The sequence below is a fragment of the Quercus robur genome, chromosome 2, assembly GCF_932294415.1.
Source record: "Quercus robur chromosome 2, dhQueRobu3.1, whole genome shotgun sequence".
NCBI lineage: Eukaryota > Viridiplantae > Streptophyta > Magnoliopsida > Fagales > Fagaceae > Quercus > Quercus robur.
The window spans coordinates 67,581,652-67,608,022 of record NC_065535.1 but is presented as its reverse complement, the minus strand read 5'-3'; the positions used below and the strand labels follow the sequence as shown (position 1 = coordinate 67,608,022).

At 33.3% G+C, this 26,371-nt stretch overlaps 3 protein-coding genes across 3 annotated transcripts in view; all 3 read left to right on the top strand.

The window, feature by feature from the left end:
* The window catches only part of LOC126714658 (beta-glucosidase 13-like), a 137,309-nt gene extending 133,719 nt beyond the window's left edge, over positions 1–3,590 (top strand). The window contains exons 5-14 of the mRNA XM_050414898.1: positions 916–991; positions 1,084–1,161; positions 1,301–1,388; positions 1,497–1,716; positions 1,911–2,026; positions 2,133–2,353; positions 2,478–2,512; positions 2,611–2,716; positions 2,831–2,939; positions 3,114–3,590. Coding sequence (XP_050270855.1) covers positions 916–991; positions 1,084–1,161; positions 1,301–1,388; positions 1,497–1,716; positions 1,911–2,026; positions 2,133–2,353; positions 2,478–2,512; positions 2,611–2,716; positions 2,831–2,939; positions 3,114–3,285 — 1,221 coding nt within the window. The 3' untranslated portion in view covers positions 3,286–3,590. The remainder of the gene's footprint in view (positions 1–915; positions 992–1,083; positions 1,162–1,300; positions 1,389–1,496; positions 1,717–1,910; positions 2,027–2,132; positions 2,354–2,477; positions 2,513–2,610; positions 2,717–2,830; positions 2,940–3,113) is intronic.
* A 7,535-nt stretch (positions 3,591–11,125) lies between these two features.
* On the top strand, positions 11,126–11,813 carry LOC126714660 (beta-glucosidase 1-like). Its single transcript, XM_050414900.1, has 2 exons — positions 11,126–11,576; positions 11,664–11,813. Exons 1-2 carry the CDS (start codon positions 11,283–11,285, stop codon positions 11,796–11,798), a joined length of 429 nt encoding a protein of 142 aa, XP_050270857.1. The 5' UTR covers positions 11,126–11,282; the 3' UTR covers positions 11,799–11,813.
* Positions 11,814–21,993: 10,180 nt separating this feature from the next.
* Positions 21,994–23,102, top strand: LOC126702252 (myrosinase 4-like). Its single transcript, XM_050400928.1, has 4 exons — positions 21,994–22,174; positions 22,257–22,315; positions 22,659–22,756; positions 22,934–23,102. The coding sequence occupies exons 1-4, from the start codon at positions 21,994–21,996 to the stop codon at positions 23,100–23,102; spliced, it is 507 nt and encodes a 168-aa protein (XP_050256885.1).
* Positions 23,103–26,371: the final 3,269 nt, after the last annotated feature.

Sequence of the window (26,371 nt, the reverse complement as noted above, 5' to 3'; positions counted from 1 at the left end):
ATCATGAATCTCAAATTAGGAAAATATTCTTATGCATTGGTAGGATTGTTGATCTGCTTTATAACAATAATAAAGATTTAGAAACAATAAAAACATAATAATAATAATAACTGAAGGGGAAAATTGTCTCTTTTTTCCCCCTTCTTTGTGGATCAAAGTTTTTTGTACAACCTAAATTCATAAAGGAAAATGTTAAAGATATTACGAGTTTTACTACTTAACTTTTATATATTGATATAATAATAAATGTGACTGGTGGTTTCAAACAATATCATAAATGAATATTAGATTTTTTGATAAAAAGAAATTAATGTTTGAGTTATATTTTTGTGATTAATGACACATTAGTTTGTAAAAGTTATATAGTAAAATTTGTAATATTTCTAGGATTATATTTGGAGAATAAGTTTGTAACACAACACTATATCAAAAGGAATTTAAAAATGGGTTAAAGTGTTATTTTTATACCTAAAAGTTGCATGAATTTCAATATTCATCCCAAACCCTTAAAAAACGTTCCTTTGCTTCTCTAAATTGTTAATAAGGTTACACCTTCTGGTCTTAAAACTTTGAAAAATAATATTATTTCATTCCTAAGTTGTTGAAAGAAAAATCTTTTTTTTTTATTCTTATATTTTTGCCCTCAAGCTAGTGAAAAAAATAATAATAATCTTAAAATAAAGTGTAATGTTTTCAATAATTTAAGTTTTTTTTTTTTTTTTTTTTTTTTTAGAATGAATAGTTTAAAAATTGAAAATTAACTTGTTAAAGTTTATGGATAAAGTACAAACTTCATGCAAATAGGTCAATATTTTCACCAAATAAATACAACTTCCTTCTTGTCACTAATTTGTAACTAAAAAAAAATATAGTGCTTTTTTCTTTCTTTCTTTTTCTAACTGGCTCACAACACAGGATGACGTGCAAGTGCTGGTAGATATGGGAGCAGACACTTACAGATTCTCCATTTCCTGGTCAAGAATTCTGCCTGGTATTTTTTTTCTTCTAAACAACCCAACCTCAAACAAGCCAACTATTTTAGAAAATACGAAATTTATGTACTTTTTCATAATCAACTTGCAGATGGGACTGTAGATGGTGGAATAAACCAAGAGGGAATCAATTTCTACAACAATCTTATAAATGAACTTATAAAAAATGGTATGAATCAATTTACTTTTCAACCCTACTTGTGCTTAATTCATGATGAAAGGACAATAAGTTTTTGTTCCTAAAGTTTCAAACCAGTTTTCTTTTCAACTGCTCAAAAAATGAGCTAGACTCTGAATTTCCCATGCAGGGATAACCCCATTTGTGACACTGTTCCACTTCGATTTACCTCAAGCACTGGGTGACAAATACAATGGCTTCTGGAGCAGCCAAATTGTGTAGGTTCAAGTTCTTCTAGTATTTGATGTCTTATTTTAATCACTATAACTATCAAAGTTTCCTGAGATATTAATCAATATAGTTGGTTGCCACCTTACTATTGATAGGGATGATTTTAAAGCCTATGCCAATGTTTGTTTCCAATATTTTGGTGACCGAGTGAAGCACTGGATTACTATCAATGAGCCACAAATCTGGGCACCGTACGGTTATACAGTCGATACGAACAACACACTCCAAAATACTGCAACAGATCCATTCCTTTGTGCCCATCACATTATATTAGCCCATGCCACAGCTGTAAAACTCTACAAAGACACATACCAGGTGAAATCTAATTAAATCATCATCTTCTTTTTCTTCATCTTCTTTTTTTTTTTTTTTTTTTCCCGTTTTGCAACATTTTCCACCAGGCCAATCATAAGCTGACACCCATTTTGCTTTAGCATAACTAGTTTTACATTCTTATTTCTATATAACATTATTTATATAACCTTTTTTTTTTTTTTTTTGGTTAATAGTCAGTCCAAGCAGGACAAATCGGCATTTCGCTAGTGACAGAATGGTTTTTGCCTGCTTCAGATACAATTCAGGATCAAGATGCAGCCCGGAGAGCATTTGACTTCTTGGTTGGATGGTTAGAAAATTTATCATTGTCAATAAAACACATTCATAATCAAATCCTTTTGACTAAAAAATTATGTCTAATTTCATTTTCTTTTTTTTTTCTATTGTATGAACAGGTTTTTGGAACCATTAGTGTTTGGAGATTACCCATTCATCATGAAGGCTTTGGTAAGGGATGGACTTCCAGAATTCACAGATGACGAGAAGGCTTTAATTAAAGGATCCTTTGACTTTATTGGTATCAATTATTATACATCTAGATACGCAACTGCCGTAACATTTGATAAAGATGCAACCTTTTCTGCCTATTCTGACTATCAGTTTGCTACAGTCTCAGGTAAACTTTTGTGGTTTCATTTGCAAAATAGCTTAATTTAGCATGCAATTGAATTTAGCCTAAATTTGGTTTTGATAGTTAGGAATATCTAATCCATCTTTCCTGTTTGTTGCATTTGTCACAGTTAAGAATAAAGTTGGGGAAGTCATTGGTCCATCGGTAAGACTGTTTTGTTTTAAATCTATCATTTACACATTGATTAAACCCAATGACTTTAAGACATCGACTAAGAACATGATATTTCATTGTTAACCCAGACACCAGGCAGCAGTGAAATTTATATCTATCCAAAAGGGTTAACCGATGCATTGGTTTATATTTTAAATGCATACAACAATCCTAAGTTCTTTGTTACTGAGAATGGTTAGTACTTTAATTAAAATAGTTCCTCTTTTTCATATTCATAAAGCAAAAAAAGACATCACAAAATCTTTTTTTTTTTTTTATCTTGATATGATTGTATACGCCTTGGAACAGGATATCCGGAGTTACGAGATGATACTATTCCAGTAGAGACTGCATTACAAGATGATGCTCGGATTCAGCATATTCTTCAGCATCTTTATGCCATTTCAGAAGCCATCAAGTATGTTCTTGAGTGCTACCTACTAATTTTGTTCCGCTTTATAATCTGCCAATCACAACTAATTAATTGTCACATATTCTTTTGATGGCACCTGTATTATGCATAAATAACACCATAAAAAAAAGTTTGACCAAACAAACAAAGTCATAAGGATTGTTTGTTGTTTGAGTGCAGGCAAGGAGCAGACATAAATGGATACTTCATGTGGGCTTTAATGGACTGCATGGAAGTGGGGTCAAGCTACAAAGTGCGTTTCGGACTTGCTTACACCGATTACCTCAACAACTTGGAAAGAATCCTCAAGAAGTCTGCGAAATGGTTCAAGGACGACTTCTTGGCTAGCTAATTAGCCGATATATCATATATATGCAGTGTTGCAAACCAATGTGACAATTAGTTTCAACTTGCTTAGTAGAATAAATTTGAAACTCATCGATTTTGGAGTATTCCAAGCACCGTGGTTTGAGATGCGGCTATAACAGAGACTAGTTCTCTTTGAATTTATGTTTTATAATAATATGGATTTAGTCTCGTTGGTCATCTTCTTCATTGCATATTGTACTTAGTATTGTACTTCCACTTGCAATTCCGGAACAGCTATGAAAATAATCCATGCTTCTTCATGGTTCTGGCATGGTCATTGTGTTAAAATTATGTTCCCTCGAAAATAATATTATGCATTTTTATTTGATTATAAATTACATTTTCACATGCATAATTACTATGGGTATTTTTTATTGTTTAAATGTGGCATATGATGTCACCTTTATAGAAAAATCATGTTAATGGTTAAAGAACCATAAACATGAAGTAATGATTTTTCATAAATTATAAAATTGTTTTATGGTACGGATATTAATTGAATATCCCCATTGAAGTTTACAATTATTGTGCTAATATATATATATATATATATATATATATATATATATATATTTACTGAAGTGAGCTTGGTAGAGCTTACGCTTTGGTTGTACGGACGGAGTTGTGATAACTACAATCAGAGTCTAAAAATGAAGCAAAGTGAAGAGTCTAGGAATAATAAAGAGATAATTTTTTTTTTTTTTAAATCTGAAAGTAGAAGCAAAAGTGAGAGAGAAGATATTTTGTTACGTAAAGTCCAAAAGAGAGAGAAAGTGAAGGGGGGGAATATGCGAGGTGATACTGATATTTAAGGAAACTTGGATAAAGAAAGAGAAAGAGATTTTTGGAGTATTTGGAGGGAGAGGAAGAAAACAAATATGAGATTGGAAAGAAAGGGCCTTAAGCAGACAAGGGGTGTAATATATCTGTTGGGTTAAGATAAATTGACCCCGATTAATTAATTCAATTACTCAAGTTGATTAATTAAGTCATATTACATGCAAATCATTGAGGCATCAATTAATCACCAAATAAACTAAATGCAACGGAAATTAAATTGACACGGTGATTTGTTGACAAATGGGAAAAATCTCTAGCAAGGCAAAATCCCACTGAGTGAATTTAAGATCACCACTCCCAAGAATCCACTAATCAATAATCAAGCGGTTACAAGTATGAGGAATCTTACCACTACCCTAACCTATCTCAAAATACCAACCTACAGTTGAATCTTCACTCCAATATCCAATTAGACTTGATATTGTAATAGTCTTCTTTCCTTTATTGCATAAATCTCCAATTTATGATTAACTCATTAGCACGGATCTCAGTACAAGACTAACTCCAACAATTTGAATAATTGTTGTTGGCTGCAAAGTTCTTCACTTCATAAACGATGAAGATCAGGAAGTACTTGATTACAAAACCCTAATGTGTATAAATGCAGTAGCTTCAAACAGAATATTTGGACAAATTTGTAATAAAGAAATATCGTAGACCAAAAGATTCATTTTCTATTTAAGATTTATCTTCTTGTTGACCCCCTAGACAAAAAATCCTAGAGCCGCCACTAAATGTTGGTAGTAGGTAGGTAAGGACATTCGCATCGACTCTTACAAAAAAAAAATTTGTCTATTTTAGTATAAGAACCTACCTTTTCTATTTTACATATTTAATTATCAAAACACTCCACATCAGATTATCTATTTTACACTACATTTCATTAAAACATCAAATTTTCTTTTTTTTTTTAGCTTATTCTCTTTTTTCACTTAACACAATTATCATCCACTCTCTTTCTTTACCTCGAGATATATCTCGAGATAAAAAAAGAATAAACATAAAAAATATGAAATATGAAATAAATAGTGTTAGTGTAAATTTACACGGTTATTATAACAATTTTTTAAATTTACACAATTATACACAATCTAATATAGGTCATTTTTAGATAAAACTGTATAAATTCTACGCCTATTATGATCTAACAATGTTTTTTGCACCGTGGGTGAGTAACAATAAGAAATCATAGGTCTGTTCCTGACAAGACTCACGACAAGGTAGCATATGCCGGAATGAATTTGTTCTTTTTTAGTATTACATGTAGCAGTGTCCTAACTCTTCTGAGTTGCACTGATTCTATTCTAACTCAGGCATCAATTATAACCAAAAATTCTACAACAATGAAGAGAGAGGGGGAAAAAACTGAAGGTGACTTTTGATGATTTTGAGACTGAGGTGAATTACTCATGAAACTTCAACCTTCACATATTTGCTTTTTGCAGCAAAAAAGAGGCAAGGAGAGTGTAATAAGAATTTTAAAACACAGAGACTAGTAGTTGTATTCGGATAAAGGAAATGAAGTTAGGTGGGGTAGATGAAACTATAAATGTGTGATCATTATTTTATCAAAGGAAAGAGTTCCACGTTTTTTGCATTTATAACAAATAGTGTGGGGTAGATGAAACTATAAATGTGTAATCATTATTTTATCAAGAGTTCCACGTATTTTGCATATATAGAAAATAGTGCCACGTGATCCACCGATCAACCTACTACATGAGCTAACAGTTAAAAACTTTCAAATGGTACTACACCTTGATAAATAAAAATTAAAAAAGTCACCCAATCAATGGTAGTATACTAGTATAGATAAATAATATATTTTTTTTAAAGAAATAATGACCCTATCATTTACTTATTTGTATATGCTTTGGTAATTAGTTATTATCTTTTGGAAATTTTGTTGATATATATTTTTTTGGTGGGGGGGGCACGGGGAAGCCGGTAACCCCTAAAATGAAATGTAAAAACAAGCCGATACTGAAATATTTCATTCCAATAGACAAACCAAAAGAAGGTTCGAAATAGTATTCAAAACATTGATTTTTAGTAACTTTTATTTTAATGTGTTACAAAAAGCTAAAAACTAGTTTGTTTAAAATAAATTAAAAATTAAAAAAAAAAAAAAGACAAAAAGCAAAAAACAAAACTTTTTTTAACAACTCTAGCCCACACACAATTTCTTCTAATCCATGCTTTCATCTTTTTTGAACTCTAGTGTCCCCGTTGAAAATACCAAAAGGTATCAATTTGTTAAGTTACAAGACTCTCAACTTCATTGTAAAAAAGTTACTATTGTACTTTTACTTGCGATTCCTATGAAAATAGTCCATGTTCTCATGGTTCTGGCGTGGTCATTGAACACAAGATCAAAATTGAATTGCACTATAGGAAATGAGCATAAAGAAATGTGACTTAGGAAATGAAAATTAATGTGGTACTCTAACCTAATAAAAACTATCTACCCAATACACAAAATTAATATTTTCATATGAGTTTAGGGTATGTTTGGTTGAGTTGAAAACAAAGTGAATAGAAAATGGAGGAAAGAAAATAAATAATGTGTGTTTAGTTACAAGGGAAAAGAGAGGAGAAAAATAATGGAGCCCGACAATTTTTTTCTCTTAGCCCACCACAATTAAATCACCCCAATTCCGAATGAATACACAAGTGAAAATGCCTTGCAATAGTTGTCTAGGCTAACTGTCCTTTTATACTATGCTTCTTTTGTCTTTTTTTTAATAGATATTTTTTTGCCTTTTTATATATTCATTCGGTTTCTTTTTTTCATTTGTGCTTATCTTCATTTTTTATTTCTTTTCCTTTTTCTTTTGTGCTTATCTCTCTTCGGTTTTTTCTTTTTTCTTTTTTCTTTTCTTTTATTATGTGCTTGTCCTTTCTTTTCTCAAACAGTTAGCTGGTTTTTTTTTTTTTTTTTTTGGACAAATAAATTTTGGGTTCTTGAACTTCCTGTCTTTTTCTATTAATATATATATATATATATATATATATATATATATATATATATATATTAATGAATTACCATTCATACACAATTTTTTAATAACAAAATGTGTTACTTTTTTTTGATTTAATAGAGACATATGTAGTCTAAAGGCGGAGCCAGAGAGGGGGGAGCCAGAGAGGGGGGAGGGGGCACTTGCCCCCCTAACTCCTCCGAAAATTTTCTAGCATATGTAGTCTAAAGTAATTACTTATTGACATAGAGGAAAAAAAATGAAAAAAAAAAAAATGACTTCTACTTGGTTGAAAGTGACTTTGACACACAAGAAAAACAAAAGAAAAAAAGTTCTCAAACGCCAAACCATGTAAGCTTTTCACCAATGTCACTATTCTTACAAGTAACTTTTGTCTTGTCCTACGTGTTGCACCTATTTCACTATTTTTTATTTTTTATTTTTTATTTTATATCACTATTTACACCATTTTCACTATTTATGATACTTTTCACAGCATTTTATCCTTTAATAATACTAGAGATACTACAAATTTTACTACTTATGTCTTACAAATTAGCATGTCACCAATGACAAAAAATAATTTCAAACATTTATTCATTATATTTTTTAAGTAACACTAATCACATTTTTACTCCATCAATTTGTAAATTTTTTAATAGCTATGAATTGGTTATTTTTGTTTATTTATTTTAATAATATGAAATATATTCATATTTGCTTACAATTGTTTATTTATTTTGTTATTATTGTTGATTAATATTTTTTAGATTAATTTCACTTTTAATATTGTTTTTTAATTTTGCCCCATCTAGACTAAAATCCTGACTCCGCCACTGATTTATACTAATTTCATTTTCTATAATCTCATTTTTCTTCTTAACCAAACAAATAAGTTTTTCATCTTTCCACTTTCTCATCCTTCCAACCAAGCACGTATAATAGAAAACTAAATATTTTTCATCCTCTCATTTTTCTATCCCTTCCCCTTTTTTCTATCCTTCTAATTTTCCACCATTCCAACCAAGTGGACCCTACTCTGAGTAAATATTTTCCCACAACAAAGCTTTTATCAACTATGTACTAGGACAATACATTAAATTTTGTCAAATAGAGTAAGATATTAACACTATAACCATAATCAACACCACACACACTTGGTATAATTGTCATTTCACAAGTACAAAGTTCTTGTGAGATGAGAGGCAAGAGCCGAAATTTAAGTCTTTAATTCAAACACTAAAATTTTAACAATTTTTTTCCATTAATTTGAAATGAAACAGGATGAGTTGCTCAATTGGTACCTCATGAACACCACTCTAACGTGTGACACTGTGAGCCGTGCCTACTTTGTTATATTTGTATTTGATATATGTGAATTAGCATATTATCCTCTATGTACTGCTTGAGCAAGTAAAGAGCTTTTTGATGGAGCCATGCTTTCTCGGCATTTAACTTCTCACAAATCCTTTCCTTCCAGTATGACTTCATGCACGACCACCATAGTTCATAGTTGAAATTGTTGAGATTTTTTGAGAATGCATGTGAAACCTGAGTTGCTGGCATCTTCTTCTTTCATTAAATCCTCCGGAAGAAACCCGTACCAATTTTTGAGATTTCTCTCCGCAAAAATTGTCAAAATAATAAATTTGACAATCAAGAAAAGTATTTTATCAAATACTCTATAATAAATCTCATCATGCTCAAGTATAAAACAAAAAAAGAGTTTTTCAAAAAAATATATTTATTGATACTAAAAATATTACATATACTTTACTATACACATCATTTTTCACTATTTCACTCTTACTTTATATTCACTAACACTTGCATTCGCCTACTCTTACATGCAAAACGCTTAAGTGTCTATTTGAGAAAAATTTATTTAATTTTTTACTAAAAGTGTTATAAATAAAAGCTATAAACTAAATAAGATAAGTTTATTATTTTCTTCATGAAATTGCTGTAGCAAAACAAAAGAAAAGAAAAAAGGTAGAATGGACCTACAATAAACAAAAAAAAAAAAAAAAAAAAAAAAAAAAAAAAAAAGGTAAGCAAAAATCTTGAGGATGCAGTGGCGACGCCACGTACAGGTCAGGGTGTTCCCAGGAACACCCTGACCTGAAAAAAAAAAAAAAATTATATATAATAATAAAAAAAAAATTGTATTTGTCCTATACTAGGAACACCCTCAGCCACAAAATGAGGAATACCCTCAAATTATTAAAAAAAAAAAAAAAATTATTCTACTTTCAAGAGGAAAAAAAAAAAAAAAAAAAAGCCCAAAAAAAAATTGTACAGAGGCAAGCCCACGGCAAGCCCAAGTGCTCAACAGATTACAAACAAACCCACAGGCCACAGATTCTCACCCAAAAAAAAAAAAAAAAACAGAGCAGCGCAGCGCCTTAAAAAAACAAAAAATGACAAACCCACAGATTCTCACTAAAGGCTTTGTAAAAATAAATGAAATCACTAAGCTAACCCTAACCTAAAGACAGACAGAGGTCACAGAGAGCAACGCCGCTCGTCGTCGCTCATCGGATCGGAGGACGGAGAACGCCAGTGCCAGATCGGCAGATTGCTCGCCCGCCGCCTCATTCGAACGTGCCCAGTCCAGTTCAGGCGTCCCGCCCTCCCTGCTCGCTGCTCGGCTGCTGCCGCTGCTCCGGTGCTCCCTCCGACCCTCCCTCAAGGTATTTCATTTTTTTTTCTAAGCTAACTTCTCTCAGTCTCTCTCTTTTTCTCTCTGAGTCTCTCAGTCTCTCTCTAACTCTCTCTATCTGAAATGATGACTCTCACTCTCTCTCTCTCTCTTTATTCTTTAATAAGACCAACTCAGTAACTATCTCTCTCTTTTGATTGGCCGAACTTTAGACTTTAGCTTTATTAAATTTTGTCTGTTTTTGACTTTTTGAAAATTGAATTTGGCTTTGTCATCTGTTGGTGTGTGTAGTGTGTTGATGTTGGTGAAATATTAATTATCTTTTAGTGTAATGCGTTATGCATTATTTGTGAAATTTTCTGATTGGCAGGGCAGGTGGATGGGCAAATGTGATGGAGCCGGGTTGCACAAGTGCACATTACATAGTTTTAGTGATTTAATTATTGTGCTACACATGGTCATGGGATATGTAAATAATGTGCACATTAGTGACTTTTTTAGTGCTTTTAGTGTAATGTGCATATAAGGTTAAACAATATAACAAATTAAAGTAATATAATTAATGATAAACAAATTAAAGCAATATAGTTTATTGTTGTATTAAACAACAATAATTGAAGCAGTATAATTAACCAATAAATTATAAAAGACAAATAAATTAAATTATGTTAGGCTAAATAACAATTAATAATTTTATAATTAATGAAACAACAATATAACAAATTATAGTTTATAAAAGACAAACAAATTAATGAAATAACTAAACAACAATAATTAATAATTTTATTAATATTTCAAATGAACTTATAGTTTATTGTACAGGTACCTTTGTTCATTTATGTTCTTTTCACTTTTTTTCCTTTTGAGGCTTTTTAGTGTACAGTATGCAAATTTGTTTTGGTTTTAAGAACACTTTTTTTTTAAGCACAAACTTCATGCCGGCCAAATCTTGAATTTCGGCCGGTATTTACCGAAACGTCCCAAAACACCCGAAATTTTTTCAAAGTAGAATAGGAACACCCTGGACAAAATTTCTGGAGCCGCCACTGTGAGGATGAGACCATAAAAGTAGTGATTTCTGACAAAAACAAGCTGAGGACCCACAGTATTGGTAAAAGTAAGCCAACTAAAAGTCATTAAAAGGAGTTATGTAACATGCAACACGTGAGTTTCATGCGAAGCTGGTTGTTGATCTTAATTAACGTTATCCTCCTTTCTAGAGAGAGAAAAAAAAAAAAACGGGCATGGTAGTAGTTGACACATACGGTGTAATGTTAACCTTTTCTTTTCTTTTCCTTCCCTTTTTTTTTTTTTTTTAATAGAAAGGTTATACTTTTCCATTTTGGTTCGCCATGAAATGAAATGGTTTTAGAGTGTTTGTTGGAGATGTACCAAAGTCCTCAATCAAATTTCCGATACAGTTTCATCACATTAAATCTATAAATAGCCCTCAGCTATAGATCCCTAAGCACCAAATTCCTCTCTCTCTGTCTCAACATGGCATTTAACCTTGCATTGCCAATGAGGCCATCGATGGCTGGTTTGGGTTCTTTGAAGAAATCAGAAACTACCATTTTTGGAGCATGTCGGAGAGTCCCATCTCTGAGAAATGAGAACAAGAGTTTGAGGCTTACCATTAGATGTTGGAAAGGTTCTGTTCCACCATCTTCAGTTACTGATAAAACTACCAGCACAAACCAAACGCAGGATACAACAACTACAACCAACAAAATGACAAGAAAAGACTTCCCTACTGAGTTCAAGTTTGGTAGCTCCACTTCTGCTTTTCAGGTCTCTCTCTCTTATAAACACACATAAATTCATTTATATAGAATATGTGTTTTGCATATATAACTCACATGTAATGAAATGGTACAGACAGAAGGAAAAGGTGATGAAGGAGGGAGAGGACCAGCGACCTGGGATAGTTATATCCAAGATGATGATGGAATCACGGACGTTGCAGTCGATTCATATAATCGGTACAAAGTATATATGAATATTGCTACATAGTTCTCAAAAAATGATATAAAACCAATTCTACAAAAGTTTTTTTTTTTTTTTAAACGGTATTTCTACACAGGATGGAAGTACAGAAAGCAATATATATAGTGCACACAACTCGTGCATATACAGCCATTGGGGCCAGGGGGGCCTTGGCCCCATAGCTTTTTGAAAATTTCAGTTACAACCTTAATAAAATGATAAATTATAACTAAATTGTATGTAAATTCAACTTCTGGCCCCTCCTAGAATTTGAGGAATAAAAAATGATACAAAGAAAAAAAAAAAATCTAGCCCATTCCTTTGCTCAATAGCTCCTCCATTTTTATTTTTATTTTTTGGGGTAAATCAGCCCCTCAAATCAAAACACCAAAAATATCTATAACAAATCCCCAAACTTGAATATTACGAAACCAAAAGATGAAAAGCTGTATTTTTATTAAAATGAATTAATGAGTACAAGCTTTATATATATACAAACGTGAACAGTAACTACCTAAACAGACTTGGAACCACCTTCACACGTGCTAGCTACAAACTACCTCACGTATCAACACCTAAAAGCTTCTAATTAACAATTAAACTACATGTCGTATATACAAAAGCTCTAATGCAGAAACTAATGCAGAAATGCTGTCGTTTTAGTTTTACTGCTCTGTGCTTAAGGCTTTGTTCTCTGCTCTTGCATCTGATCTGATATCTTCACCTTGCTTCTAATCTGATAGCTTCATCTTCTCATCTTTACTCTGATACTCCCCCTCAAGAGCAGCTGGTTTATGTATATTAATCATTCCCATCTTACAAGTAAGATTTGAGAATTGATTATAACCCAAAGCCTTAGTAAGCATATCAGCCAACTGGCAATCAGTTCTAACATGATTCAATTTGATTACCTTTTCTAAAACCTTATCTCTAACCACATAACAATCTATTTCTATGTGCTTTGTTCTCTCATGGAAGACAGGATTAGAACCAATATGAAGGGCTGCTTGACTGTCAGAAAACAACAAGGCCTCTCTTTCATGATGCACTCCAATGTCCTTGAGGAAATATAAAATCCACACTCTTTCATAGGTTGCAACTGCCATGGATCTATACTTAGCTTCTGCCAAAGACCTTGAGACTGTGGATTGCTTCTTGGACTTCCAAGACACCAAAGAATCCCCAAGGAAAATGATATACCCAGTCACAGACCTCCTAGTATCAGGGCATGCAACCCAATCTGCATCTGCAAACCCTTTTAAATGCAAATCTGTGGTAGCAAAAAACATAAGCCCCTTGCCTGGTTCACTCTTCAAATACTACAATACTCTCTGTGCTGCATCCAAGTGTGGCCTTCTTGATTTGGATATAAATTGGCTAAGCTTGTGGACAGCAAATGTAATGTCAGGTCTTGTGATTGTTAAGTACAAGAGCCTACCTACCAGCCTTCTGTAGTAGCTAGGATCCTTGAGCTCTTCTCCCTCAAACTTGCTCAACTTTTGATTTTGCTCCATAGGGTTTTAGCACACTTACATCCTAACAATCCAGCATCATTAAGCAACTCAAGAGTGTACTTCCTTTGACAAAGAGCAATTCCTTTGTCTGATCTAGCAACCTCCAAACCAAGGAAAAACTTTAAATCCCCCAAATCTTTTAACTTGAACTTATCATCTAGCATGATCTTAAACCTATCAACTTCAGCCTTGTCATTGCAAGCTATAAAGACATCATCCACATACACCAATAGAACCATGAAAATATCACCATACTTCCTTGTAAACAAAGAATAATCAGCTTTGGACTGAATGAAGCCAAGTTGAATTAGTGTGCTTGAAAACTTGGCAAACCATTGCCTAAAAGCTTGCTTGAGACCATAAAGGGACTTGTTAAGCTTACAAACAACCTCCCCCTGGCTATGAAACCCTTGTGGAAGAGCCATATACACCTCTTCATCCAAATCCCCATGTAGAAAAGCATTGTTAACATCCAATTGACTAAGAGACCACCCTTTGATGGCAGCCACAGCTAGAAGAACTTTGACAGAAACCATCTTAGCTACTAGTGAGAAGGTTTCAAAATAGTCCACTCCCTCCTTTTGGGTAAAGCCCTTAGCCACTAACCTGGCTTTGTACCTCTCAATAGAGCCATCTGCCTTATATTTAATTTTATAAACCCACTTGCAGCCAATGGGCTTCTTACCAACAGGCAAAGGTGTCAATGTCCATGTGTTATTAGCTTCAGGAGCTACTATTTCAACAGCCATGGCTGCTTGCCATTTGGGATCAGACATAGCTTGGTAATAGAAAGTAGGTTCAACAAGAGAGGAAATGGCACAACAGAAAGTCTTATATGAAGAAGAGAGATGCTGATATGAGACATGAGAAGAAAGAGGATGAGAAGTACCTGACTGAGGTGAGGAAACAGGCATGACAGAAGATACTTGATTGCAATGGAATTCTTGCAAATAAGAAGGCTTTTTGATGGACCTAGAAGACCTTCTAAGTGGAATAGGATCAGCAATAGGTTCAGGAGCTTCTGCTGGCACCTCATCAAGAAAATCATCATCAATGCTATGATGAAGTTGAATAATAAAGTCATGAGAAAGAGCAGAAGAAGCAGGCTTGGACAAAATAGGATCATCAAGCAAGATAGGAACGGAAGGAGCACAAGGTAAAGGCAAGGATGTTGAGGAAGTAGAATCACTTGAAGATGAAGAGTAAGGAAATACAGACTCATGAAATATAACATCTCTTGAAACAAAAATAGAATGAGTGTCAAGATCAAAAAGTTTATACCCTTTGACATTAGGAGGATAACCAAGGAATATACACCTTCTTGCTCTTGGAGAAAACTTATTTCTATTGTGAGTAATGGTAGAAGCAAAGCATAAGCACCCAAAGACTTTGAGATGAGTATAATCTGGTGCCTTATGAAATAAAAGCTCAAAAGGTGTTTTATCATGCAACAAAGGGGATGGAAGTCTATTAATGAGATAGGCAGCAGTCAAGACACAATCACCCCAGAATTGAAGAGGAACTTAAGACTGAATTTGTAAAGCTCTTGCAATGGAAAGTAGATGCTGGTGCCTTCTCTCCACAACAGAATTTTGTTGTGGAGTGTAAACATAGCTGTGTTGGTGGATGATACCATGAGAATTTAGAAAATCTGAAATATCAAACTCCTTGGCATTGTCAATTCTTATGGACTTTATATTTTGACCAAACTGAGTAGCAACCATAGTGTAAAAAGAAAGAAACAAAGGCCTAACATTAGACTTAGATTTCATCAAAAATAGCCAAGTGGTTCGGGTTGCATCATCAACAATAGTCAAGAAGTATTTAAAACCATCTAAAGTAGGAATTGAATAAGGACCCTAAACATCCATATGAATCAAATCAAAAGCACAAGAACTGATTTTATTATTAAAAGGAAAAGGCAATCGTTCAAGTTTGGCCATAGGACAAACTTGACAATTCTTATTACAAGATGAGTGCAAAGAAGGAATAGCATGACTTAAAACTCTAAGTTTAAGGTCTGAAGGATGACCTAATCTTGCATGCCAAAGATATGTAGATTGAGAAGAGGGATTGGTGGAAATAGTTGCAAAGAAAGGAGGTAAGACAGCATTGAACTTGTGATTGACCAAGTAATCAGCAAGTGAAGAAGCAGGAGTATGTTGAAGACTGTCACACTGTAGCAAGTATAAACCATCAACTGCTTTGCCCACCCCAATCGTTTTCGAAGATAAAAGGTCCTGGATAAAACAATAAGTGGAAAGAAAAACAAGGCAATAAGGTTGAGAAAGGGTAAGGGTACTAACAGATAGCAAATTAAAACTAAAAGATGGAACACAAAGAACATTAGTGAGGGTGAGAGAAGAAGAAAGAGTAACAGTGCCAATGTGAGTGACTTGTGCTGATTCCCCATTTGGCAATTGAACCAAGGACTGTATAGTAGCAGTAATTGAAGTTAACAAATCAACTGAACAGATAAAATGATCAGTAGCTCCAATATCCAACACTCAAGTACATCTATCATAAGCCCTTCTATTGATCACTTGTGCAAAGAAAACACTATGGGAAAGATCAATTCCTGACATTGGCACACTAGCAGAAGTGGAAGAAGAAGCTACATTGGCCATGGAAGCTTGTTTGACTTGAGATGGTACTGCAAGAGATGAACTTGAAGCACCAAACAAGGCAAGAAGTTGTTGACACTGTTCAGATGTAAAGGCAGAATTCTGGTGATGCATTGGAGAAGCAAAGGGCAAGAATTCTGAAGAGACTTGATGAGCCATAGAAGACTTATTCTTGAACTTCAACCCTGGTGGAAAACCATGCAACTTATAGCATTTATCCACTGTGTGACCAGTCTTGCCACAGTGAGTGCAAACTGGCCTGTCCTTGCCCTTGCCACTAGAATTAGTACTATGATGATCATTGGACAATTTAGCAGCTAAAACAATAGAATCCACTTTAACAACAGATGCATTAGGAGCTGTTCTTTGTGTCTCTTCTTGAATTAACAAAGAGTAAACCTTACTAAGAGAAAGGATTGGATCCATAAGCAAGACTTGAGTCCTAACTTGGGAAAAAGAATCATTCAATCCCATTAAAAATTTCATCACAGACTCTTTTACTTGCAAATCAGTGAGCTCCTTGTTAATATTGCAAAGACATTTACCACAAGCACAAGTAGGAAAAGGGCTAAGGTTCTGTAATTGATCCCAAAACACCTTCAACTGTGTAAAGAAATCAGTGATGGACATCTCACCTTGATGAGGTTCTATGATTTGCTTTTGAAGATTGAAGACTCTAGGCCCATTAGTCTGAGCAAAACGATTCTTCAAGTCATTCCAGATTTCCAAGGCAGTGTCTTCATAGATGATGCTTGCTTGGAGTTTTGGTGAGACTGAATTGGTTAGCCATGTACCAACCATGTTGTCACATCTGATCCAAGCTTGCACATTCGAAGGAGTAGACACCAACGGTGATGAAAGAGTCAAAGTCCCATCAATGAACCGTAATTTATTCTTGGTGAGCAAAGCTTTTCTCACAGCACAAGCCCAACCTGAGTAGTTCTCTCTACCTGTTAAAGGCTGTGTAACAAGAACTAGACTTGGATTTTCTACGTGATCCAAGAACAGAGGGTCGTCCATTGGTGAATCTTGTGGAGAAGAATGAAATGGATTCTCAGATTCTGTAGCACCATTCGTCACAATAGAAACCATTGTTGGCAAAACAATTCTCAAGAAAACAAAACAATTCTCAAGAAAAGCAAACAATTCTCAGGAAAAGAAAATTTCTCAAGAACAGGGGAAATTTTCTCAACAAAATTGAGTAAATGAAACTGAAAATACAGCACTGAAAAAGAAAACGAAACCCTAGAGGAATTTGGGAATCTACTCTGATACCATATCACGAAACCAAAAGATGAAAAGCTGTATTTTTATTAAAATGAATCAATGAGTACAAGCTGTATATATATATATATATATATATATATATATATATACAAGCGTGAACAGTAACTACCTAAACAAACTTGGAACCACCTTCACACGTGCTAGCTACAAACTATCTCACGTATCAACAAATAAAAGCTTCTAATTAACAATTAAACTACATGTCGTATATACAAAAGCTCTAATGCAGAAACATTGTCGTTTTAGTTTTACTGCTCTGTGCTTAAGGCTTTCTTCTCTGCTCTTGCATCTGGTCTGATATCTTCACCTTGCTTCTGATCTGATAGCTTCATCTTCTCATCTTTACTCTGATATTGAAATTTATCAGTCGAAGACTATCAGTTTGGTTACTTTAAAAAAAAATCCGGATTAAAAAAAAAAAAAAAAAAAAAAAATCCCTTCTCCACACTTCAACGACTTAACAATCTGCTTTGTTGTTGTCGTCCGCTCCAACCTCCAGTAAATCTCTCTTCCCTTTTCTCTCTGTTTTGCTTTGTTATCTGCTGAGATCTCCCCTGTTTGGTAAAGTCTCTCTATTTAGTTGAAATAGTGTTTAATTTGTTAGTGCTTGTAGATGACGCCACTGCATCAGTTCATATTTGACTTATAGCTGGCACCTTTTTCTAATATTTTATATTATATATTTTTGACTGAATATTTTCTGTTATATTTAATTTGATAACAATGGTTACTGTTTATATTCACTGATCCTCTCTTAAAATATGTTTATATTTGACAAAATAGTATGTTGTTTATATTTGACAAAATAGTATGTGTAATTTTGCTCCCACAAACCATATGTGATGACCAAGCTGGCAGGAACAACCCATGATGACCGACCTTCAATTTGTAGCTCAGCAAGGACTAATCATCTACACTATTTTGGTTCCTATGTTTATCTTGTGTAACCAATAAAAATCTCACCCATAAAAAAAACCCCACATCTTTCCGATCGAGAAACAAACAATCCTCTCTCTTTCATAGGGTTCACAGTTGAGCCACTCCAAATCTCGTCTCCTCCGTCTACAACCTTACATCTTCAAACCCAGCCAGCCAACAATCCCAACCACAATAGCAAGACACTTGAATCAAATCTCCAAAACATCAAGTACCTGGGACTCAATCTAGAGAAGAAACGAGTGGGTTAATGGGTCTGTGGGTTGTGGCCTTGGAGGGTGAGCTTGGCTTTTGAGGGTTGCTTTAAAATTTTAATTGAACTGCATTTTAAAATATTAAGCATGTTTTTTACTCTCTTTTTTATATTTATAAATGGTTTATGGAGAGATTTGTTGTTACAAGTGTTTTAGTACTTGATAAATTTGGTACTTTTATTCTAAACTTATCAATTATGTTTCTATTAATCATGGTTAAACTTTTGTAAAGAAACAAATTTAAAATATTTTGTTACTAATATAAATGGAGGGTGATGAGTGTTAATTTCTTCATACCTCAAGGGAGGGGAGTGTTTTTTTCTTTCAAGGTTGGCATGGAGTGTCATTCATCCAAACCTCAAGTGAAAGGGGTATAATTACCCCTAAATGTTTTTATAACATTAGCATTTTTATCTATATTTCTCTTTTTTTATTTATATTTTTTATGTTTTGAGAGGAGAGAGACATAAATGAGCGTAAAAATACATATTTACTCTTATTTTTAACAAATGTGGGTTACAAAAGACTAATTGAGGTGAACTTAGGTGGATATAATGTAATTTACCCTAAAATCTTTAAAGGAAAATACCTAATTGAATCATGAATGTCAAATTAGGAAAATATTCTTAAGCATTGGTAGGATTGTTGATCTGCTTTATAACAATAATAAAGCTTTAGAAACAATAAAAACATAATAATAATAATAACTACAAGGGAAAATTGTCTCTCTTTTTCCCCCTTCTTCACGGATCAAAGTTTTTGTTGCAACCTAAATTCATAAAGGAAAATGTTAAAGATATTACGAATTTTACTACTTAACTTTTATATATTGATATAATAATAAATGTGATTGGTGGTTTCCAACAATATTATAAATGAATATTAGAAATCTTGATAAAAAGAAATTAATGTTTGAGTTTTATTTTTGTGATTGATGACACATTAGATTGTTTATATAGTAAAATTTGTAATATTTCTAGAATTATATTTTGGAAAATAAGTTTGTAAAACAACACTATATCAAAAGGAATTAAAAAAAAGGTTAAAGTATTATTTTTATACCTAAAAGTTGCCTGAATTTCAATATTCATCCCAAACCCTTAAAAACCGTTCCTTTGCTTCTCTAAATTGTTAATAAGGTTACACCTTCTAGTCTTAAAACTTTTAAAAAAAAAAAAAAAATCTTATTTCATTCCTAAATTGTTGAAAGAAAAATCTTTTTTTTGTTCTTATATTTTTGCCCTCATGCTAGTGAAAAAATAATAATAATCTTAAAAGAAAGTGTAATGTTTTCAATAGTTTAAGTTTTTTTTTTTTTTTTTTTTTTTTTTGAGAAGGAATAGTTTAAAATTTGAAAATTAACTTTTTAAAGTTTATGGATAAATTACAAACTTCATGCAAACAAGTCAATATTTTTGCCAAATAAATACAACTTCCTTCTTGTCACTAATTTGTAACTAAAAAAAAGGTAGTGCTTTTTTCTTTCTTTCTTTTTCTAACTAGCTCGCAACCCAGGATGACATGCAAGCGCTATTTGATATGAGGTCCAGACACTTACAGATTCTCCATTTCCTAGTCAAGAATTTTGCCTGGTATTTTTTTTCTTCTAAACAAGCCAACCTCAAACAAGCCAACTATTTCAGAAAATAAGAAATTTATGTACTTTTTCATAATCAACTTGCAGTTGGAACCATAGATGGTGGAATAAACCATGAGGGAATCAATTTCTACAACAATCTTATTAATGAACTTATAAAAAATGGTATGAATCAATTTACTTTTCAAACCTACTTGTGCTTAATTCATGATGAAAGGACAATAAGTTTTTGTTCCTAAAGTTTCAAACTAGTTTTCTTTTCAGTTGCTCAAAAAATGAGCTAGACTCTGAATTTCCCATGCAGGGATAACCCCATTTGTGACATTGTTCCACTTCGATTTACCTCAAGCACTAGGAGACAAATACAATGGCTTCTAGAGCAGCCAAATTGTGTAAGTTCAAGTTCTTCCAGTATTCGATGTCTTATTTTAATCACTATAACTATCAAAGTTTCCTGAGATATTAATCTATGTAGTTGGTTGCCACCTTACTATTGATAAGGATGATTTTAAAGCCTATGCCAATGTTTGTTTCCAATATTTTGGTGACTGAGTGAAGCACTGGACTACTATCAATAAGCCACAAGTCTGGGTGCCATACGGTTATACAGTCAATACGACCAACCCACTCCAAAATGCTGCAACAGATCCATTCCTTTGTGCCCATCACATTATATTAGCCCATGCCACAGTTGTAAAACTCTGCAGAGACACATACCAAGTGAAATCTAATTAAATCATCATCATCATCATCTTCTTCTTCTTCTTCTTCTTCTTTTTGTTTTGTAGCATTTTTCACCAGGCCAATCATAAGCTGACACCCATTTTGCTTTAGAATAACTAGTTTGCATTTTTATTTCTATATAATATTATTTATATAACCTTTTTTTGTTTTGTTAATAGTCAACCCAAGCGGGACAAATCAGCCTTTTGCTAGTGACAGAATGGTTTTTACCTGCTTCAGATACAATTTAGGATTAAGATGCAGCCCGAAAAGCATTTGACTTCTTGGTTGGATGATTAGAAAATTTATCATTGTCAATAAAACACATACATAATCAAATCCTTTTGACTAAAAAATTATGTCTAATTTCATTTTCTTTTTTTTCTATTGAATGAATAGGTTTTTGGAACCATTAGTGTTTGGAGATTGTTAGGTACTAATAACTTAGGATCTTATGTATTTAGAACTCTAATGTGTATTGTTGGTAAACCATGATCAAAACAAGATGTTTAGTCGTGTTTAGACTTGCTCAAAGTTGTGTCATTTATGTAAAGTTTGATTTAATTTAATGCAAATTTAATAAAACATTTCGGCTTGGTTCGATCAATTGAAGCTTAGGCTCGATCAATAGAAATTCGGGCAAAATGTGTTTTTCTATAGAATTCCAACTCAGCCGTAATTCATTTAAAAAGTTTAGGGTTTTATGTTTTTGCCCCAGGTATATAAGGAAAACCCTAGCCAAGTTTTAGTGTTGCTCATATTGCTGTTTGTGTAAATCTATTGTGAGATCTGTGAGGAGCTTTCCTTTACACAAACTTAGGATTATCAAGAAGGAGATTTGTTCAAGAACTTGATGATCATTCAGTTGCTGTTATAAGAACTTAAAGAAACACAAGTGGGTGTGCTTGTACTTGCTGGAGAATCCAAGAAAGAAGAAGTTCGTGGTCTCGGAGCTTGCACGTGGTCGTGTCAGTAAGTTTCTACTGGTAGGTAGCAATAGAGTGTTAGTGGTCTAAGTCTTATTATAAAATTTCGATTCTTTCATAGTGGATTCAGGTTTACCATGAGGATAGTTAGGTTAAATTCTCCCCAGGTTTTTACCGGTTTGGTTTCTTGGATGATCATATCATTGTATCATTTATCTTTCCGCTGCTATGCATGATATGATTGTTTGATTGTTATAACCTAGACTTAGAATTTGGACTAAGTAATAACTTGACTAATTAACTAGGTTAATCCAATTGGGTTTTAAGGGGTCTAAAAACTATCAGAGATTACCCATTCATCATGAAGGCTTTGGTAAGGGATGGACTTCCAAAATTCACAGATGATGAGAAGACTTTAATTAAAAGATCCTTCGACTTTATTGGTATCAATTATTATACATCCAAATATGCAACTACCGTAGCATTTGATAAAGATGCAACCTTTTCTGCCTATTCTGACTATCAGTTTGCTACAATCTCAGGTAAACTTTTGTGGTTTCATTTACAAAATAGCTTAATTTAGCATGCTATTGAATTTAGCCTAAATCTGGTTTTGATAGTTAGGAATATCTAATCCATCTTTCCTGGTTGTTGCATTTGTCACAGCTGAGAATAAAGATGAGGTATACATTGGTGCAGCAGTAAGACTATTTTGTTTTAAATCTATTGTTTACACATTGATTAAACCCAATGTCTTTAAGACATCAACTAAGAACATGATATTTCATTGTTAACTCAGACACCAGGCAGCACTGAATTTTATATCTATCCATAAGGGTTAACCGATGCATTGGTTTACTTTTCAAATGCATACAACAATCCTAAGTTCTTTATAACTTAGAATGGTTAGTAATTTAATTAAAATACTTCCCCTTTTTCATATTCATCAAGCAAAAAAAGACATCACAAAATCATTTTTTTTTATCTTGATATGATTGTATATGCCTTGGAATAAGATATCATAAGAAACGAGATGATACTATTGCAGTAGAGACTACATTACAAGATGATGTTCAGATTCAGCATATTCTTGCCCATCTTTATGCCATTTCAGTAGCCATGAAGTATGTTCTTGAGCGCTACCTACTAATTTTGTTCCGCTTTATAATCTGCCAATCGCAACTAATTAATTGTCACATATTCTTTTGATGGCACCAATATTATGCATAAATAAGACCATAAAATTAGAAAGTTTGTCCCAACAAACAAAGTCATAAAGATTGTTTGTTGTTTGAGTGCAGACAGGGAGCAAACGTAAATGGATACTTCATGTGGGCTTTAATGGACTGCATGGAAATAGGGTCAGGCTACACTATGCGGTACGGGCTTGCTTACACTAATTACCTCAACAACTTGGACAGAATCCTCAAGAAGTCTGCGAAATGGCTCAAGGTCTTCTTGGCTAGCTAATTAGCCGATATATCATATATATGCAGAGTTGCAGGCCAATGTGACAATTAGTTCCAACTTTCTTAGTAGAAAAAATTTGAACCTTATCGATTTTGGAGTATTCCAAGCACCGTGGTTTGAGATGTGGCTAAAATAGAGACTAGTTCTCTTTGAATTTGTTTTGTAATAATGTGGATTCAGTCTCATTGGTCATCTTCTTCATTGCATATTGTACTACTTCCACTTGCAATTCCTGAACAGCTATAAAAATAATCCATGCTTCTTCATGGTTCTAGCATGGTCATTGTGTTAAAATTATGTGCCCTCAAAAATAATTATTAGGTTCTAAGATTTTAGGAAGTAATGTATTAGAACTTCATTTTGTATGTGTTGGCAAACCATGAGCAAACATTTAGTCTAAGTTTAGACTTGCTCAAAGTTTGGTTTAATGTAAGTTTGGAATCAAATAATTGCATGAAATTACTATTCAATTTCTGCAAGACTTGATCGATTGAAGAATAGGCTTGACCGATCGAAACACATATCTGTAGAATTTTAAGTCGGCCCAAACAGCAGTTCAAGCCCATTAAGTATTAGGGTTTCAGATCTACTTCTTCCAGTATATAAAGGAAACCCTATGCACATTTTTATAAGGCTTTTTAAGAGAGTGATTAGAGTGCAGCTTGTGTCTCTTTTGTAGATCTAGGGTTTTGTACCCAAAAGCTCTCTAAGGACTTTGATATGCTGTGTGTTGAATCTGTTGTCATATCTAGAGGTGTTTACCTTCATACACACTTAAGGTTATCAAGATTAAGATTTATGTCAAGAACTTGGTGATCGCTTCAATTGCTGCAAAAAAAAACTTTTAAGAAGATCCAAAACCTTTGAGTGGAGTCTCAAAGTCACAAGTAGGAGAACTTGTGGTTGCTGTAAATCAAAGAAAGAAGTAGTCCATGAACTCGGAGCTATCATGGGGTCGTGGTAGTAAGTTTTCGACTCAAGGAAGTAATAAGATATGTTAGGTTCTAAGGATTTAGAATTTAAATGTATTAGAATTTCAATGTGTAATGTTGGCAAACCATGATCAAAACATTTAGTCTAGATTTAGGCTGCTCAAAGTGTGGTTATGTGTAAAGTTGGAATCGAGTAATTGTAGGAAATAACTATTCAATTTTTGCAAGGTTCTATCAATCGAAATTAAACTTGATCAATCAAAACTCGTGCAGATTATTTTTTCTGTAAATTTTCCAATTCAGCCCAAGCCCATATGATTTTAGGGTTTAATGTTTTGCTTTTAAGTATAAAAGAGGAAAAACCATAGCCACATTTTAGAAGTTGTTGATATGTTGCGTGTGTAAATCTCTTGTGAGATCTAGAGGTGTTTACCTTCATACATACTTAGAGTTATCAAGATCAAGATTGATATCAAGAGCTTGGTGATCTCTTCGGTTGCTGTTTCAAGAGCTTAAAGAAAACACAAATGGGAGTACTTGTGGTTGTTTTGGATCAAAGAAAGAAGTAGTTCGTGGACTCGTAGCTGTCACATGGTCGTGGTAGTAAGTTTTCTACTCAAGGTAGCAATAAGATGTTAGTGGTCTAAGTCGCTATTGTAAAAATTTCAATTCTTTCATAGTGGATCTGATTTAACTTGAGGATAGCTAGGTTAAATCCTCCCCAGGTTTTTTACCAGTTTGGTTTTCTTGGGTTATCATATCGTTGTGTTCTTTATTTTTCGCATTGTTTAAATGATATGATTTACTTGTGTTAACCTAGATTTGAATAATTTACCTAATTAATCACTTGGCTAAATAACTAGGTTAAACAACTTGTGTTTTAAGGGGTCTAAAAACGTACTGGATGTTAATGGTCTAAGTTCTATTGTACAAATTTCAATTCTTTCATAATGGATCTGTTTTAACTTAAGGATAGCTAGGTTAAATCCTCTCCAAGTTTTTTACCGGTTTGGTTTTCCTGGGTCATCATATCATTGTGTTCTTTATTTTCTACTGCTTTGCATGATATGATTGTTTTGTTTTAACCTAGATCTGAATAATAAACCTAAGTAGTCACTTGGTTAATTAATTAGGTTAAACAACTTGTGTTTTACAAAGATCTAAAAACGTACAAGTGGTATTAGAGCAGGGTAGCTCTTGATTTAGATTATTATACCTAGAGTTGATCCTTGATCCCTGTTATCATGGATAATTTTAAGTGTCTTACTGTTTTTGATTATGATTGTTAGGTTCTAAATGTTTAGAACAATTGGCAAATCGTGAACACAAACTTGTCTAGATATAGATCTTAGAGTTTATAGGTTTTATTAGACAATGCTCAATGTGATTCAAGTCAAGATTCAAGAACATACAAGCTGCAGGAAGAAGATTTCATAATCTGTCTGGTTCGATCGATCGAAAGACAGGCTCGATCGATCGAAAGTTGTATCTGTAGAATTTTAATTAAACCCAAACAGCAATTCAAGCCCATTAAGGATTGGGGTTTCTAATCTACTTCTCCCAATATATAAAGGAAACTCTAAGCACGTTTTTATATGGTTTTTATTAGAGAAAAGAGTGTGTCTCTTTTGTATTTAGGGTTTTCTTCCTAGAAAGCTCTTTTATGTCTTCTACCGGTGTTATTCCTTGAAGAATCTCAAGATCCGGTATTGTAGAAGTTGTTGCCTTCTCTAGTCATCAAAGGTGCTGATGATCTAAACTTTCAAGGGTGGTCTTGGAATAAAAAACAGGAGAGTTTGTGTTGCTAAACCTTTGAGTGGGATCTCAAAGTCACAAACGGGGGTGTTTGTGTTTTGCAAAGGCCAAAGAAAGAAGGAGTCCGTGGATTCGGAGCTTGCACGTGGTCGTGTCAGTAAGTTCTACTGGTGGGTAGCAATAAGAAGTCGAGCGTGGGGGCTTATAAGTCTTATTGTATGAACTTCAATTCTTTCTAGTGGATTTGCTTTTTACCTTGAGAATAGATAGGTTAAATCCTCCCCAGGTTTTTTACCTGTTTGGTTTTCCTGGGTGATCATATCATTGTCTTATTTATTTTCCGCTGCTATGCATGATATGTTGTTTAATTGTGATAACCTAGACTTGGAATTTGGACTAAGTAACAACTTGGCTAATTAACTAGGTTAATCCAATTGTGTTTTAAGGGGTCTAAAAACCAACAATGATGATTTCAATAAAAAGGACACTGTTGTTTTTGTTGATCTTATTGATGCCTATGAAACTCTTCGTAAGGAACTATTGAAATCTATGAAAATTGCTAAGAAATTTAAGAAAGAGTTA

What these genes read in the sequence shown, in the direction of transcription:
- LOC126714660 (XM_050414900.1), top strand. Translation starts at nt 11,283, where the DNA reads ATGGCATTTAACCTTGCATTGCCAATGAGGCCATCGATGGCTGGTTTG. An exon ending in GCTCCACTTCTGCTTTTCAG is followed by an intron (nt 11,577 to 11,663) that starts GTCTCTCTCTCT and finishes GAAATGGTACAG; the next exon opens with ACAGAAGGAAAAGGTGATGA.
- LOC126702252 (XM_050400928.1), top strand. Translation starts at nt 21,994, where the DNA reads ATGAAGGCTTTGGTAAGGGATGGACTTCCAAAATTCACAGATGATGAG. An exon ending in TCAGTTTGCTACAATCTCAG is followed by an intron (nt 22,175 to 22,256) that starts GTAAACTTTTGT and finishes TTTGATAGTTAG; the next exon opens with GAATATCTAATCCATCTTTC. An exon ending in GCCATTTCAGTAGCCATGAA is followed by an intron (nt 22,757 to 22,933) that starts GTATGTTCTTGA and finishes GTTTGAGTGCAG; the next exon opens with ACAGGGAGCAAACGTAAATG.